General features: G+C 47.9%; 1 protein-coding gene across 3 annotated transcripts in view; it reads left to right on the forward strand.

Moving 5' to 3' along the window:
- Positions 1 to 14,721, forward strand: part of HTR4 (5-hydroxytryptamine receptor 4) — a 127,254-nt gene that overhangs the window by 55,066 nt on the left and 57,467 nt on the right. For all 3 annotated transcript variants that reach the window (XM_087816276.1, XM_087816274.1, XM_087816275.1), the window contains exons 2-3: positions 2,601 to 2,726; positions 3,842 to 4,042. In XM_087816276.1, the coding sequence (XP_087672402.1) occupies positions 2,601 to 2,726; positions 3,842 to 4,042 (327 nt within the window). The remainder of the gene's footprint in view (positions 1 to 2,600; positions 2,727 to 3,841; positions 4,043 to 14,721) is intronic.

Raw genomic sequence — 14,721 nt, forward strand, 5'->3', positions numbered from 1 at the left:
GTTTTCTAAGACGTTGAGGGGTGAGCCTCATCATTATGACTACAACATGTCTTTCTTTCACTCAATAAGCAGATAACTGAGCGCTTCCTATGTGCTGCACATACCTGTACACCACACGCCACAGAGTAGACGTGTCTGGCCCTGGAGATTGTGCTGGAAAAGATGAGCGAAGTCAGTCTGTGGGGCGGGGCACAGACGAGAGTCAGTAACAGAAGTCACTCCAGATAGCAGCAAGTGCTGTCTTATGCTGGCTCATTAAGTGGGGTAACTTTAACCTGAGACCTGAAAGACGGGAAGAGGCATCCGGGAGGGAGGTGCAGCTAGTGCAGAAGCCTGGGAGGGCACCGGCTTCAGGGGGGCTCTGGGTCGGAGCCTCTGAGAAGGACAAGGGGAAAACCACCATCACCTCCTTCGTGAGACACGTTACCTCAGTTAACGCGGCCTGAGGTCAGATTAGTTTTGGGTAGACACATCACCCTAGTAAGGTCTTTTTCCTCATGAATGAAACCTTCCCTGTCCCGTGTTTGTACTGTTGATAGTGGGACTTTAGGTGTGGAAGAGTGATTTAGATGAACATCCCTGGAATTTCTTTCCATCTCGATACCGTTTGAATGAACCCAGTTATAAGTAACAGGAAGGGAGCGAAAGGCAGGCCAAATATCATTGCCATTTGTGCAGCTTTGCCAGGAAGCTGCAGTTTAACTCTCCCCAGGGACTGGACAGGGGGAGAACAGACGCCTGCCCAGTAAAGTCTGGGTGACATAGGGAAGGTATTTGCCTGTCGGCCACACCTGGGAACAGGCCATTGACCAGAACCGGCGTAGCCACTGCGAACGTGGGAAGATTTGAGAAACTGAATCTCCTAAACAAAGGAGTTTGCTCTCCTGTGCTCGTAGTTGCACTCTCGCCTCTTGATTTCCTGGCTGTGGGACTCTCAGCTCCTGCGTTTGCCCACATGGCCCACATCCATGTGGATCCCTCCCCCCCCCCAATGGACTAATGGGTTACAACTAGCCTGATGCTACTGGATCCAGCTCCTCCAGGGAACGAAAGCTCTGGACACTGGCTTTGCTTTTAGCTCTGCCGAGTCCCCAGCTGCACCTCTTCCAGGACTGGATTGAGGGAAACCGGGCTTTGGAATCCCAGGGGTGTAATTCCGGCAAATAAAGCTTTCTACCACATCCATCCTCCCCGGGGGCCTCTGGAAATGTTTATTCCCAGGGTACCCCAAGAACCCCACTCATTAGCATTGGAGAAAGACCATCCACGCGTATTCCGATAACAATCTGAACCCTAGCCGTACAGACGTTGATCAATCAATCAGTCAGTCAATCAGTTAAGAAAAACACCTGTCAGTGGAGTGGATGCTCTGATTCTTCAGCCACTGTACTAGTCGGTCCTTATTTTAATTAGCATCTTATCTTTTGAGAAACTTGTGGACAAGGCCAGAGACAGGACTTGGTATGTTGCTGCCACCTGGGGCCAGCAGCCGTCTTGGTTTCCAATGGAAGGAGCTCAGTAAACACAGATATTTCTTGATTCTTGGGAGCCTGTGGTCCCAGGAGTGGACTCCCGGGGCAGGCAGCCCCTTGCAGACCAATCGCTAAACTGTTCTGGCAGCTCAGTTTCTCTCTCTGGGCCTCAGTTTCTTATATTGAAATGTGGGGCTTGGGTCTGAGAATTTTAAGATCCTTTGAAGCTTCATTTAAAAAGAACATTTTATTAGTCTAATAGGCATAAAACTTTTTTCTGTAGCTTCTGAATAATCTTCAGGCATTGTGCTTTTATTGATGGGGGTCACTCACTTCTAAGTTAATAAAACAAAATGATTCATACTAGGACAGCAGAGTTTATAGAATCAAATCAGATGCCAACATTGTCAAGACCACAGATCTGAACTGTTACATTGGGGAACAAAAGAGATGTTGTTTAGGGCAGTGAAGTGAGTTTCTACGTTTATTGATTGGCTGCTGTCTTTTTAATGGACTTCACAGAATCTGAGACCAATTTCTTTAGGTCAGCTACGTAAGAACAATCTTTAAGCCACGGCCTATTCTGGAGACAGCCCACCGTGCACAGCAGCTTCTGCATGGGCTGGCTGGGGTCCTGCAGACAGGGTGGCCTTTTACTCATGCAGACCCTGGTTCAAGTCACCGTCATTCATCCACCCAACATCGTCTTTCCTTCATCCAAGAAATGTGAATGACTGATTGCTGTTGAATTTATCCATGAATAAACCACATGAGGTCCCTGCCACATGGAGCTTCCTCAGTGGGCAGGTGCACAAAACAGGAATCAACCAAAATGCCTTTCTGAGCACAGCTGAGGAAGCTCTGAAGGAAAGGCATGAGCTCTCTGGAGAATGGCTGTGCAGCCTCAGGGCGGTTCATTCATGTCTCTGAGCCTCCTTCCCCTGTCGTGTAAGGCTTAACTAAGATATCATGTAAAGCGACAGGTGCAGACATTGGCACATATTAGGTGCACAATAAATGTGTGCTGCAGCTGCTGATGGCGAAGTTATCTTCCTGAGTGAGGAAAAGATGAATTTTCTTGCTCGCGTCTCAGGGTTTCCTTCAATTCTTTGTGTGTCTGTCTTCCAGTTCCAAGGAGGGTTTCAGGTCAGTGGAGAAGGTCTTGCTGCTCACGTTTCTCTCGGTGGTTATCCTGATGGCCATCTTGGGGAACCTTCTGGTGATGGTGGCCGTGTGCAGGGACCGGCAGCTCAGGTGAGTAGCATGGGGCAACCTCATAAGGAAACCTGGGTGGTGTTCTGGGCTCTCCCTGCAGAGTTGGGGTCTGCACTTCTAATTTCCATTATAGTTTGTGATAATGAAGGGGAAAAAAAAATACATGGGGACAATGTTTGGAAACAGAGCAAGGCGACAAGATTGCACATCACCCCACAACCCTAACATGACCGTGTAAACACTTAAGTGCGTTTCCATCCTGTCCTCTTTCCTAGGTTTACCTTTGTTAGTTTTTTTAATCAGTTGTGATCACTGTCTGTACATGTGTTGAGGCCACATCTAATCTAAACTCTCCACTTTCTCAGTCGGTTCAGAGAAAGGGTGGCCGGCAGTGCCTGATCCAGGATGTAAACCTGGGTCTTCTCTTTTCGCTTCACCAGTCTGAGCCCTGGCTGCAATTAAGGTCACCCGGGGACCTTTGAAAACTTGCTACTGTGTAGTATAAGTACGTCCCATGCAGTGGCTGATTCTGTCGTGCAGCCTAGGTTAAGAGCCACCAGCCCATAGGGGGGTAAAAGACGTAGTCCTGGCTTATCTTCTGCCTTCCTCTCCGAGCAAGACATGCATCGATCCAGTGATAATGCAGCAGAGCATAAAAGCACCCTTCTGATGGGTGTCGCAAACGTCAGTCTGAAGGTGGCAAATAATGGAATTTCACGCCGTTCGTGGAGGGGGCACCTTGGGAAGGCCCCCGAGAACGACCAGACTGGGGCCTGCAAGACGGGTGGGATGTAGTTAAGCCAATAGTAGGGAGAGGGAGCACCCTGTAAAAGGCCCTTGGGAGGAGCTCCGTACGCAGGGACTCCAATCAGACCACATGGCCAGAGGGGAGAGGGCGAGAGGGCTCTGGGTGCAAGAGGAGCCTGGAGAATTCTGAAGGGGTCCGGACCGCGCAGGGCCTTTCCAGCCACGTCGCAGAGGGGAAACAACTTCAAAGGCCCAGTCACACGTTTGACCTTTTCTCCTTTCTCCTCTCCCCCCTTCTTTCCTCCTTTCTTTGCTTTCCTTCCCCCCTCTTCTCGCTCCTCCCTTTCCTCCCTGACCTCCTTCCTTCGCCCTCCCTCTGCCTCTTCCTCACACTTTCTCGCTCGCAGGAAAATAAAAACCAACTATTTCATTGTCTCTCTTGCCTTTGCGGATCTGCTGGTTTCCGTGCTGGTGATGCCCTTCGGTGCCATCGAGCTGGTTCAGGACATCTGGATTTACGGGGAGATGTTCTGCCTGGTCCGGACATCCCTGGACGTCCTGCTCACCACGGCATCTATTTTGCACCTGTGTTGCATTTCTCTGGACAGGTGAGGCCGAGCGCCATGCACAGGGGGCGCTGGGCTGGGGACAGCGGCCCCGCCACTGCCTGCAGAGGTGTCTTTCTTCCCTAATTCATTAGGGATGAATCTTGGAGACGGAAATCTGGCTATTCACTCGCTCACTTTGCAGTCTCCGCGGAGGGCGCTCTGAGGCCTGTGGACACAGAGATGGGAGGCCTGAGCCTTGCGAGGAGCCTACGGTGGAGGTGGAGGCAGGCCCAGCTGTGCAGGGCCGCAGGGGCAGGCGCTGCGGGAGCTGAGCGCCAGGGATTCCTAGGCGGGCTGCGGGGCACATCCGGGCATGGCCTTCTCCTGGAAGTGTGTCTGTACCGTAATTCTAGGTGTGCATTCGGGTGTGTGCCTGTGACTGTGGAGACTCTTTTCCAGAAAGTTAAAGACGATGATAAAATCCCCAATTACTGGCCTTTGGACCCAGGGCCAGCACTTCATTCTGTTGCAGAATTTTGTTCCCTTTCTTCTCATTTGACTTCAGGAGGCCTCATGGTTTTCACCTTTGCTTCGTTTGTGCAGATGTGGGTGTATTAGTTGTATCAGTGCTTTTTATTTTCTGACTCCCACTTATGGATATTTAACAATAAAGAAACAACGTGGTCTATAGGTCAGAGGATCACACGGACGTGTGCAGCCATCACTGTAGCCATGTCTCAGGGGTTAGCTCTCAAATGAAAGCGTGGTGTGCAAATCACGTCTCTCAAGGAGTCCAACAGACCAGTTTTCCCTCCAGCCTTGGGATAGGTAACTGTTTCTTTCATTGAGGGGTAGGAAAAGTGGTTGACTAAAATTAGAGATGGTGGTATATCTGAAGCATGTGCCCTTCAACGCTAAAATCAGCATCTTCCCAGAGAATCACTCATACTGGGAAAAGTCCTTAGGGGCTGAGTCCAGCTGGGGGAACAGCAGATTCATAGCCTATCCCAGGGGACAGGTGCTCGCTGACTGAAACGGCAGGTGTAATGGCCTGGCAGGTGTAATGGCCTACGTTACCTAAACCACACTCTCTCCCTCTCCTTCTCCCTGTCCCCTCCCCTTTCTCAAGGAGTCAGAGTTGAATATGCTTAAGTCGAATGCATGCATGATGGGATTCCGCTCTATAGCTAGAGATGATGACATTGATAAAGCTGAACCGGTGGCTGATAGCCAGACCCACGGTGTGCCATTGTTTGACATTCATGTGTATTAGCTTGTTTATAACAATCTGACTTTAGTACATGAAAGACTTTTAAAGACATTCAGCATATATTGGATGAAAGTTCACATTAGAAAAAATAAAATGTAAGGAAATAGAAAATACATGGAAATCCTACAGGGTGGCTTGCACGAGATCACTGCTCAAAGGTGCAGTGAGACTGAAAGTATTGCGGGAGCTTGGTAGAAGGCAAAGCGGAGGCATCAGAGCAGCTGGAGGTAACCTTGGGGTTTGGGCAGAAGGGGGAGGACATGAGGCAGGCAGGGAGTGAAAAGCGGAGGAGGGAAGTGTAGCATCGCTTTCTGATGTGGAGTTTACTCTGGGCATCTCTGAGATGAGGGCTGAAGGTTTCCTAGGTCGATTTGGCCTCAGAATTCCAGATTAACCATCAAATTCTTTTGAAATCCTGAGATTTCCCCTGCGTTGTCACGAAGCAGTATGGGCTGGTCATGAAGAGCCATCTGCTTTAGAACTCAAGAAGTTTGGGCTCAGATTCCAGATCTACCCATTTTTCGCTCTTGAGATTGGTGATAAGTTTATTAAGCCTTTCCATGTCTGTTTTCTCGCCCCTGAATATGGGGGGAGTGACACCTATCTTATAGGGGTGCAGTGAGGGTTAAGTTAGATAATCCACTCGAGGCCCAGCATTGGCCCCGCTGGCATGGCACTCAGTGTTAATGGATGAGTTTCAGTTTCTTGGGACTATCCACGAAACCCATGCTATTTCTTACCAACTCAGACTTCCTTCTCAGTGAACAGCGCCAGCAGCTGTGTCGTTCAGAAACTGGAAGTTATTCTTTTTTTTTTCTTTTTTTAAAAATATATCTTTATTGATTTCAGAGAGGAAGGGAGAGGGAGAGAGAGATAGAAACATCAATGATGAGAGAGTCATTGATCGGCTGCAGCCCGCAACCCGGGCATGTGCCCTGACCGGGAATCGAACCCTGATCGCCTGGATCCTAGGTCAGCGCTCAACCGCTGAGCCACGCCTGGCTGGGCGGGAGTTATTCTTAATGTGGGTTTTTCTAACCCCCCCCCACATTTAAATAGTCAGTCCTACTGATTTTTCTTCCTACCCAGATCCCAGTCTGTCTCTCCCCATCTCCGCCATTCTCACCCAGCCTAATATCATCTCTTGCAACCTCCTATAATTGTCCTTCTGCATCTCCTTTATGGCCCTCCAGTACCCTCTCCACTTACAAATCCTCAGAGTCGTCTTTAAAAAATGCAGCTCTGATCCTGTCGCTCCTTTGTTTAAACTCCTTCAATGGCTATTTCTTGCACTGGGGATCAGGACCAAACTGTGATCCTGTTGCTCCTTTGTTTAAACTCCTTCAGTGGCTATTTCTTGCACTGGGGATCAAGATCAAACTGTGGCCTGTAGGGTTTTGTGCTGTCCATTTCCTATGCCCCAGCCTCACCTGGCCTCTTTCTCTCTTTCCAGTGCTCTGTGCTCAGCCATCTCAGGACCTCGGCTCCTCCCTCTGCCTGGAAAGTTCCTTTACCCCCTCCTCCCCTGTGTGCCTTTTAGATTTTTAGCTCAATCCTCTCTTGGTTGCAGAAGCCCTCTCGGGCCCCATCAAACCCATTCTCTTTTGAGAACTTAGTGCAATTATGACTAAAACAATTAATTTTTTACAATTTTTTCTTAAACGTCTCTGTCTACCCCAAAGGGAGAAAGCACGAGCATATGAGTGCCGATGAAGTCCCTGCCCTCGTGGAACTTACCTTTTATGGGGGAGATTGACAACCAGTAACTACGTAAATACTGACTTAGTATTTGGTCAACACTGTGGAACAACTGGAGTGTCCAGCACACTCTCTTTTTGAACAATGCTGCCAATAATTTCATTTCCTTCTCTGATCTTGGTCAAAATCTCCACCACCATAAGTGAAATGGGATCAATGGCTTTGTTTTCCTCTGGGACCCTGGGAAACTTGCCAGGTGTCTGCCTGTCCCAAGAGTGATATTTTCACTGGGCCGGAAGGTTCACACTGGACATTACAGGGCAACAGTTTAGCCTGGAAGAGTGTGATTTTGTTTATCACCTGCCTTCTGTTTTTGCTGGGTCCCTCCCAGGACAGTCCGGCCGGGCTGGGGCAGAGCACAGAGTGAGCGTCTCTAAGGTGCGATGTCATCACTTGTCATGGGCACTCCTGGCAAGATGTCTTGTCCTCCTGTCTAGGGCTGTGTGAATCTGCAGGATGACTCATAAAGGATAGCGCCTCTCAAGCAAGAATGCTCACTGCGAGTCCTGATTCCACCCAGATAGCAGACCCTACATCAAAGCAAAACATTATGAAACGCTTTTCCCCAACCACCGTCCACTGTGCTTCCGGGTGCTTTGAGAATTGAATCCTATTAATGAAAGTTCATTGCCTCGTTAAAACATAATTTCAAAAGCATAATTAAAATCCACGCCACCTATAGTATGGGTCATGAGAGGTCAGAACTGCATTAAGGCATAAAGTATCACTGATTATTTTAAAGCTAAGGTTCTGTGGCGAATGAAAACCAACCACGTATCTGTAAGAGTACAGGTTTTGAAAGTGGGATACTGTAACTCAGCCATTCAAAATCGTGAGGGATAACTATGTGTATTGTCTTAGAAAGATATCCCTGGTGTGTTATGTGAGGGGAAAAAAGCAAGCTTCAGACTTTAGTGTTTAGAATAATTCCACTTTTGTAAGATAAATACCTAGATGTCTGTATCTGGGTACACACGGGAGTGAGTGGGGGAAGTACATTAATCATTAGTGATGGTTATATGGGGGACACTGGGGGTGGAGCTGGCTAGACTGGATGGTCAGTTGGGTTGGGGTTGGAAAACTTCACCTTCACTAATTTAGGAAATATGTGTTTTAAGCCCCTGTTCTCTCTTTGCTAGAAGTTAACCCTTGTCGAATGCGAGAGTATTCGGTCACCTTCCAGCTGAAAGTGCTCCTGGGCTAGCACATTCCCCAGCCGGCCGAGAGCATTCTGAGTCAGGGCTAGGAGTTCCCTTTGAAGCCGGAGCACTGCGGGAACGTGGAACCTCTGAGCAGCGTGTTCCCTCCGCTTTCTCACGGAATCGCCTAGATTCTCCCCCTCAGGGAGCCCTCGCCAGCCTGGCAGCAGATGCTCCCTCCCGTGGACATTCACACTCATCTCCATGACCTTGTGTCTGATCTGTTTCAACAATCTCTTTTCTAACCATCACCATTTTTAAAAAACATAATACCTGAGCATTATAAAAAAATGGCACCTTTTCACAAGTAAAACCTAAAAACGTCCCCAATTCTCCTCCCCACCTCCACGGCTGTACACCCCGCAGGTAACTACTGTAAATACAGCTCCCTCTGAATTCCAATTATTTCATATGCAATAAGCAGACTTGTTATGGGGATGTAATTTTAGCTTACTCAAATAGACTTATGGTTTAAATTAGCAGTTGAAGAGGGCCTTTCCTGTATAGACCCCAATGAATTGCCTGACTGAAGAGTCCTCAGCAAATTGCTTATCAGATGATATATTAGTAGGTCTTTTTTTTCAGCAGCATGTGACAGAAAATAAATTGATTGGTTCAATTAGCTCAAAAGCCTGGCTTCCGACGTGGCTCTCTCAAGGGTTTGATCAATGCCATCCGGTTGCGCTCTCTCCCTCCGTCTGTCTCCCTGTCCTCATCTCTCCCTTTCCATCTCTTTCTCTCTGTCTATCTTCCTCTCTGTCTCTACGTCTGTGTCTATCTTTATGCCTGCCCCTCTTTGTTTCTAAACTGTTTCCGTGTCGGATTCATTTTCATCTGAGTTCAGAAAAATAGCCACAGGCAGCGTGAGTCTTGAACTGTCCTTACCTCTGAGTCCACAGAAAGAGAAACCTAAATGCTGTTTCTCATGGAAGAACTTTATTGGCTTTGCTTGAGTCAGACGCTCTTCCCTGACCAATCGCTGTGGTGTGAGGGTGACACATCTGGCTGTGGGGCAGAGGCGAGGCACCGTGCCTGTGGCCTTACCACTACATGTGGCACTGGAGAGTGGCAGCTCCTGCTGGAAAGAAGGATGTTGGACAGACAAGAGCAACAGTCATCAACTTCTCTTAGGCTGGCTGAAGGACCTACAGGTATCTTTATGAAGCCTCCACAAGACAGACATGTCACCCCCAAGCCTTGTTTATATTGGTTTAAACATTGCTAGATCCTTCTTCTGGCTTCAGATGCCGTAATCTTCAGACTTAACCATTCTGGTCCCCTTTCTCTGGTGTACTTTGTTCTGTTTTTGGCATCAAATGCAATTCCCTTTAAAAAAATCGATTTCACTTCATTGAGGATAGTTCTCTGTAGCCTTGCAAGGTTTTGTCTTTGATATGTCCAACTGAACTGTCACCCTTCCTCTTGGCAGCCCAGGAACTTGATGTGTTTTAGCTGCAAAAACCCTCCAATGATTTCTCAGTCACAGGTTTTCTTTCAAAACAGCTTTCCTTATAAAACATACAATTCTGACTCAAAGGCTGCATATTTTATCCTGTGCTGGAATTAAGTGTCTCTGCATTTCTTATGATTTCCCTGGAGCACGACTCAATTTTATATAAATGAAAAGTGTCCGTCATTGTGAACTTGTGGGGCTGAGATGCATTTCCACAAGGCAAGTATATTATACATTTTCCCCTTGCTCACCTACTCCCGGAGGGCAGGTTCATGCCTTGCACACCACAGTAATATTTGTCAAGTCAAAGTTCATGCCAGAGGATATGAATCTTATTTTTATATCCATTTCATCAATATTTATTGAGTGCCTACTAATTGCCAGGAGCTGAGCAGAACCATGGAAGTGCAGTGATGAACAATCAGAGGAAAGCTCTGAGTCATAGAGATTTTAGCCTGGTGGATAGTACTGGCAGCTGGTAGGTTATTATAGTAAAATTGGGGGGGTCATTGAAATAGACCAAGAAGTCTAAGGAGCTGTTGGAGCACGTGACCACCAATGCACGGATGGCTCTCAGAAGTGACACGGAAGCTGGGATCTGCAGACAGTGTAGACATCAGTAGGTGAGGTATGAGGAGGGATGGTTTCAGAAAAGAGCCTGTGCAAAGCCACGGAGGCTTTTATTTAGTGACGCATTATCAACTATAGGCTACATCCTTAGCTTGTCTTTCAGTGCTATGCCCAAGGTCTGTCTGTCTTTCCTCTCTCACCTCCCAGTGACAGCGATCTGCTATAATCTGAGTACGATGTTTTTCCTCACAACTCCATGTTGCTACCAGTGTCTTGAGCTCATTTTTCTTGGTGAACGCACACCCTCCTGAAATACTCAGTTGAGAGGTGTCACCTTCTCCACCGACTGGCCAGGCTTCATTCCCAAAGGAGATCTGTTGTTTTTCCCTCTGAGCTCCCACAGAACATTAAATATAAGCACAGCAGTTACCACTCGTTTTAATAATTGGCTTGTTGTCCGTCTCACCGTCGACTGTGAGCTCCTTGAGAGTAGCCTCTGCCTCGTTTGTGCCGGTGCTCTCACAGCCCACAGTAGCTGTGCATGCCTGCTGCGCTGAGCTGGAGTGCTTCACATGCCACTCAGGTTGTCTGATGTAACTTTGGTGGTGGGTTTTCTTCCCCTTTAGAAGTCCCAGTACAGCAAGTAGTTAGAATGAGGCCTGGGGCGCCAGGGCTCGGCTGCCTGCATTCAGTCCCAGGTTGACCAGTTTTCAGTTGTGTGGTTTGGGGGAAGTTACTTAAATCATCTGGGTTTTTCCTTCTCATCAGTAAAACTGTGTTAGTAACAGCATGCTCCTTTTGGAGTTTGCAAAGAATAAGTTACTGAGTGCATGCAGTGAACGCACACCAGTGCACGGCACCTAGTAAGCATTCAGTGCGTGCCCGCCACATGTATTATGCCATTACTGTTACCTTTCCAAATGCAAATCCCTAGTGGCTGTTGTGGGTGCCTTCCCAGGTACTGAGGGTTGGGTGTTTTACTTCCCGCTACATAGCGGAGTGGCCTTCAGTCCTCCAGCCCTGGGTGTGCCCCCTCTCTCCTTTGGAGAGCTCTCCTGTCCTCTGGCTTTCCCTGCACTTCTGCTCTGGTCTCTACTGCAATCCTGTCCCATGCAGGGCCCTGGGGTCCTCTGGGTTCTGTGGAACAGCCCGTTCAACATCTGGCCTTATGCATCTTTCTGTTTTCTCAAACGCAAGGTGCTCAAAGTGGAAATTTCCACGGTAAACTGACACTGCCCTCCACTTTTTACATCAGAGGTGCACCTATGAGTCATTTAAATGTAATTCCTTGAGGTCAGCTTTTACTTATCTGCACGGCCAGCTGGATGACAAATCACAGCTGTATTTTCATAAATATCTTTCAGCTCCATCTTCCTTCTCTTTACCACCCCCCTCCTGTTTTTGGGTCACATCATTGCAGTAGCGTCTTAGTTATTGCCTCACCTGTCAGGTTCCTCTTTAAATATGCCCTGTTTCTGCGTGCCCTCCACTCACCACGCTAGCAGGGCACTGCAAACTCTCCTTCCCCCCCACCCCCCGGGCAGCGAAGCTCTCGTCTCGTGTTGCCCACTTACGGAAGTGGCAAGGACACGGGCTTTGGCACATGTAGGTTGCAGTCTCGGGTCCACCAGATCCTGGAGGTCTGATGTGGGTTAAATTCTCTGGGCCTCAGCATTCTCACATTGAAAACGTGGATGGTGACCGCTGCCTTGCAGAGCTGCTCTAGGAGTTAGATACGGCATAGAATACACTTCTTGACACATAGTGTGCCCTCAATAAATGGGTGGTGTGTGCAGTAGGGATAGGAGTAGGTGTAGCAGTAGGCAGATATTGAACAAGTACGATACAGTTAGAGAAATGCTGTACCACAGATGCATGCAAGGTATTGTCGAAAAAGAGGGCAGAGATGGGGAGCCAGTTCATCTCTCTAACAGAAAAGAGTCTCTTCCTGTGCTTTTTGGGGGCCAGAAAGGTCTTTGCAGGGGATGTGACTGTTGAGCTGAGTCCGGAAGGGTCAGTGGGAGAGCCATCCAGTGTCTGCTCGCAGACTGGTCAGTTCACACGTGTGATCAAGGATGTCTTGCTGACCTTTGTGTGTGTCCAGTTACCTTGCCAAGATGTTTTCAGGTGACACTTTGGGCAGATTACCTTTTTCCTTTCCTCTGTAGTGACTCAAGAGGACACCTTTCTAGCCAGCTGGTATTCATTCCCCTTCTTGCAAGTTTTCTTATCAAGGAATATTTACCAGAGAGGAACACAGTAAACATTAATTCTGCGGATTGCTTCTGGGATTATGATCCCTGCAAAGGCTGACATCCTCCAGATCTCTGACAGAAAGGAGTCTCTCCCTGTCTCCCACCCCTAGCATTTTTCCTTCCCCAAACCTGAAGTTCTACCTCCACTCCTGGCTACATTCTGGGCCCCCCTTCCTGTCCTTGGCTCCTAGTGAATGTCCCTGCGGGAGCCCTCATTGATCCTCCAAATGACTGACAGCTTGCCAAGCTCCTTGGGAACCAGAGGGAAAGGCCTTTACTTTGTTTTCTTGAAGCTACTGCTGCTTCTCTCTCCTCTCCACCTCCTCAAAGGGAAACCAGAACTAAAATGTAGCAAAACCAAAGAGCAGAAGATGAGTCCCATTCCCAGAGCTCTGCCACGGTACTCGGCTGCATCACCTCCTAGAGGGAGCACCCAGCCAGTGAACCCCACCATCACCCCAGACCTTGTGCCACCTGTTTACCCCTGTTGTGCTTGCCTATTGCCATATAATGTCTACCCCAAAACTTAGTGGCTTAAACAACAGTGTATTATTATTAAATCTCACAATTCTGTGCATCAGGAATTTGGGCTTGGCTGAAGTCACTTGATAGTATTTATCTGGAGACTGGACTGGCTTAGAGGGTCCAAGGCAGTTCATTACACACATGGCACCTTGGTAGGGTCATCTGGGAGGCTGGGTTCAGCTGGGCCCCTGTTCCTGTCCCTGTGGTCCTTTATATGTGATCTCATGTTCATACATGTTAAGCACTTTTGCATGATAGCTCATGGCTTGAAAAATAGGCCTGGGAGTGGCACACAGCACTTCCAGCGTGCTCTGTTGGTCAGAGCAGTCCCAGGGCAGCCCAGATCTGAGGGAAGGCGGCAGACTCCCCACCTCTGGATGGGAGGAGTGTCAAAGAATTTGTGGTCATCTTTAATCCATCACAACTACAAACTCTTACAGAAATTCAGATGTAGTTAATTCCCATTTTAGACAAAGAAAACAGACACCAAGTGATCTGTCTCAAAGTTGGAAGGGCAGTCTGTGAAAGAGCTGGGACTGGAACCAACTGATTTTTCTTGCTTAAGGCAAAGTGCCCTCTTAACTCACAAGTTTACTGATTCGGTGGCATTCTTTATCCCTTGGCCCTAAATTTTAAAGGCCGTTCGCTGTGCTTTACGAGCTGGGAACTGTGAGAAAGTGAATCTGGTGAAACGTTCTGTTTTCCTGGGTCCTTTCCAACACTCAGGTCTTAGCAGCCAGCTGCTGCTTCATCTCTTCTCCCCTGTGGTTGACATTTCTTTCATTAGCTGATCTCGACTAGAGATTTGGTCTCAGTGATCGTCCAGGGTGCTTTCTTCAACTATGTCAGGTAGGAGGGCTGGGCCTGGATTAAGTCCTTGAAAGAATACTGCACGTAATCAACTCCATCACAGGCAGCCAGGAGAGTCTCAGTGCCTCCCCTCCTCTTTGGCATCAACTCATTCACCTTTCTGCTTCTTAGAACCAGCTACGGGGAGAGATGTTGAACCAAGAGACTTCTATTTTATTTGTTAAATAGTTTAAAAGCACCTGGCTCTCAAATGTATTTGAACCTGTTCACAGTATGTACAAAATAAATATACAGGGTGGGGCAAAAGTAGGTTTACAGTTGTATGTGAAACACAGTTTATTCATGTATTATTATTTATTAATTATTGTATTATTTTCGCTATGGACACTCTAAACCTACTTTTGCCTGCCCTGTATATGAAAGATGAGAGGGGCTGGGAGTAGGTCATAACTGCTAGTTCTTAAGCTTTATGTGCCAGGATCCTCTTGGGTTTTGAACATGTTATTTCATCAGTTCTCACAGCTAATCGATGAACCAGGCATAATGACCCACTCTTTATGGTGAGGAAACTGGGCCTTGGAGAAGTGATCCTAAGACTACTGAGCTAATAGGTGGTTAAGGTCCCAGCTGTGAAGACATAAAGCTAAAACCTCCTCGAATTCTGAGAGTCTAGGATTCCAACTTGTTCTGCCTGCTCCTTGCCTTCCCTGTGGTAGGAGGGCAGGAAGCGAGGGGGAAGAATTTTCCTTAATTGCAGGAGCGGGGAAGAGATTAGCACGGAGCTTAAAATAAACAACTGTCATGTCAGAGTTGTCAAAGTGAATTGTGTCCCCAGAGACATTTAGAGGCAATGTGATCACACATTTATACCTGGCTGTAGTTGGGGAAGCTGATGGCTG

This window comes from Miniopterus natalensis, chromosome 4 (assembly GCF_054644295.1).
Source record: "Miniopterus natalensis isolate mMinNat1 chromosome 4, mMinNat1.hap1, whole genome shotgun sequence".
Lineage (NCBI taxonomy): Eukaryota > Metazoa > Chordata > Mammalia > Chiroptera > Miniopteridae > Miniopterus > Miniopterus natalensis.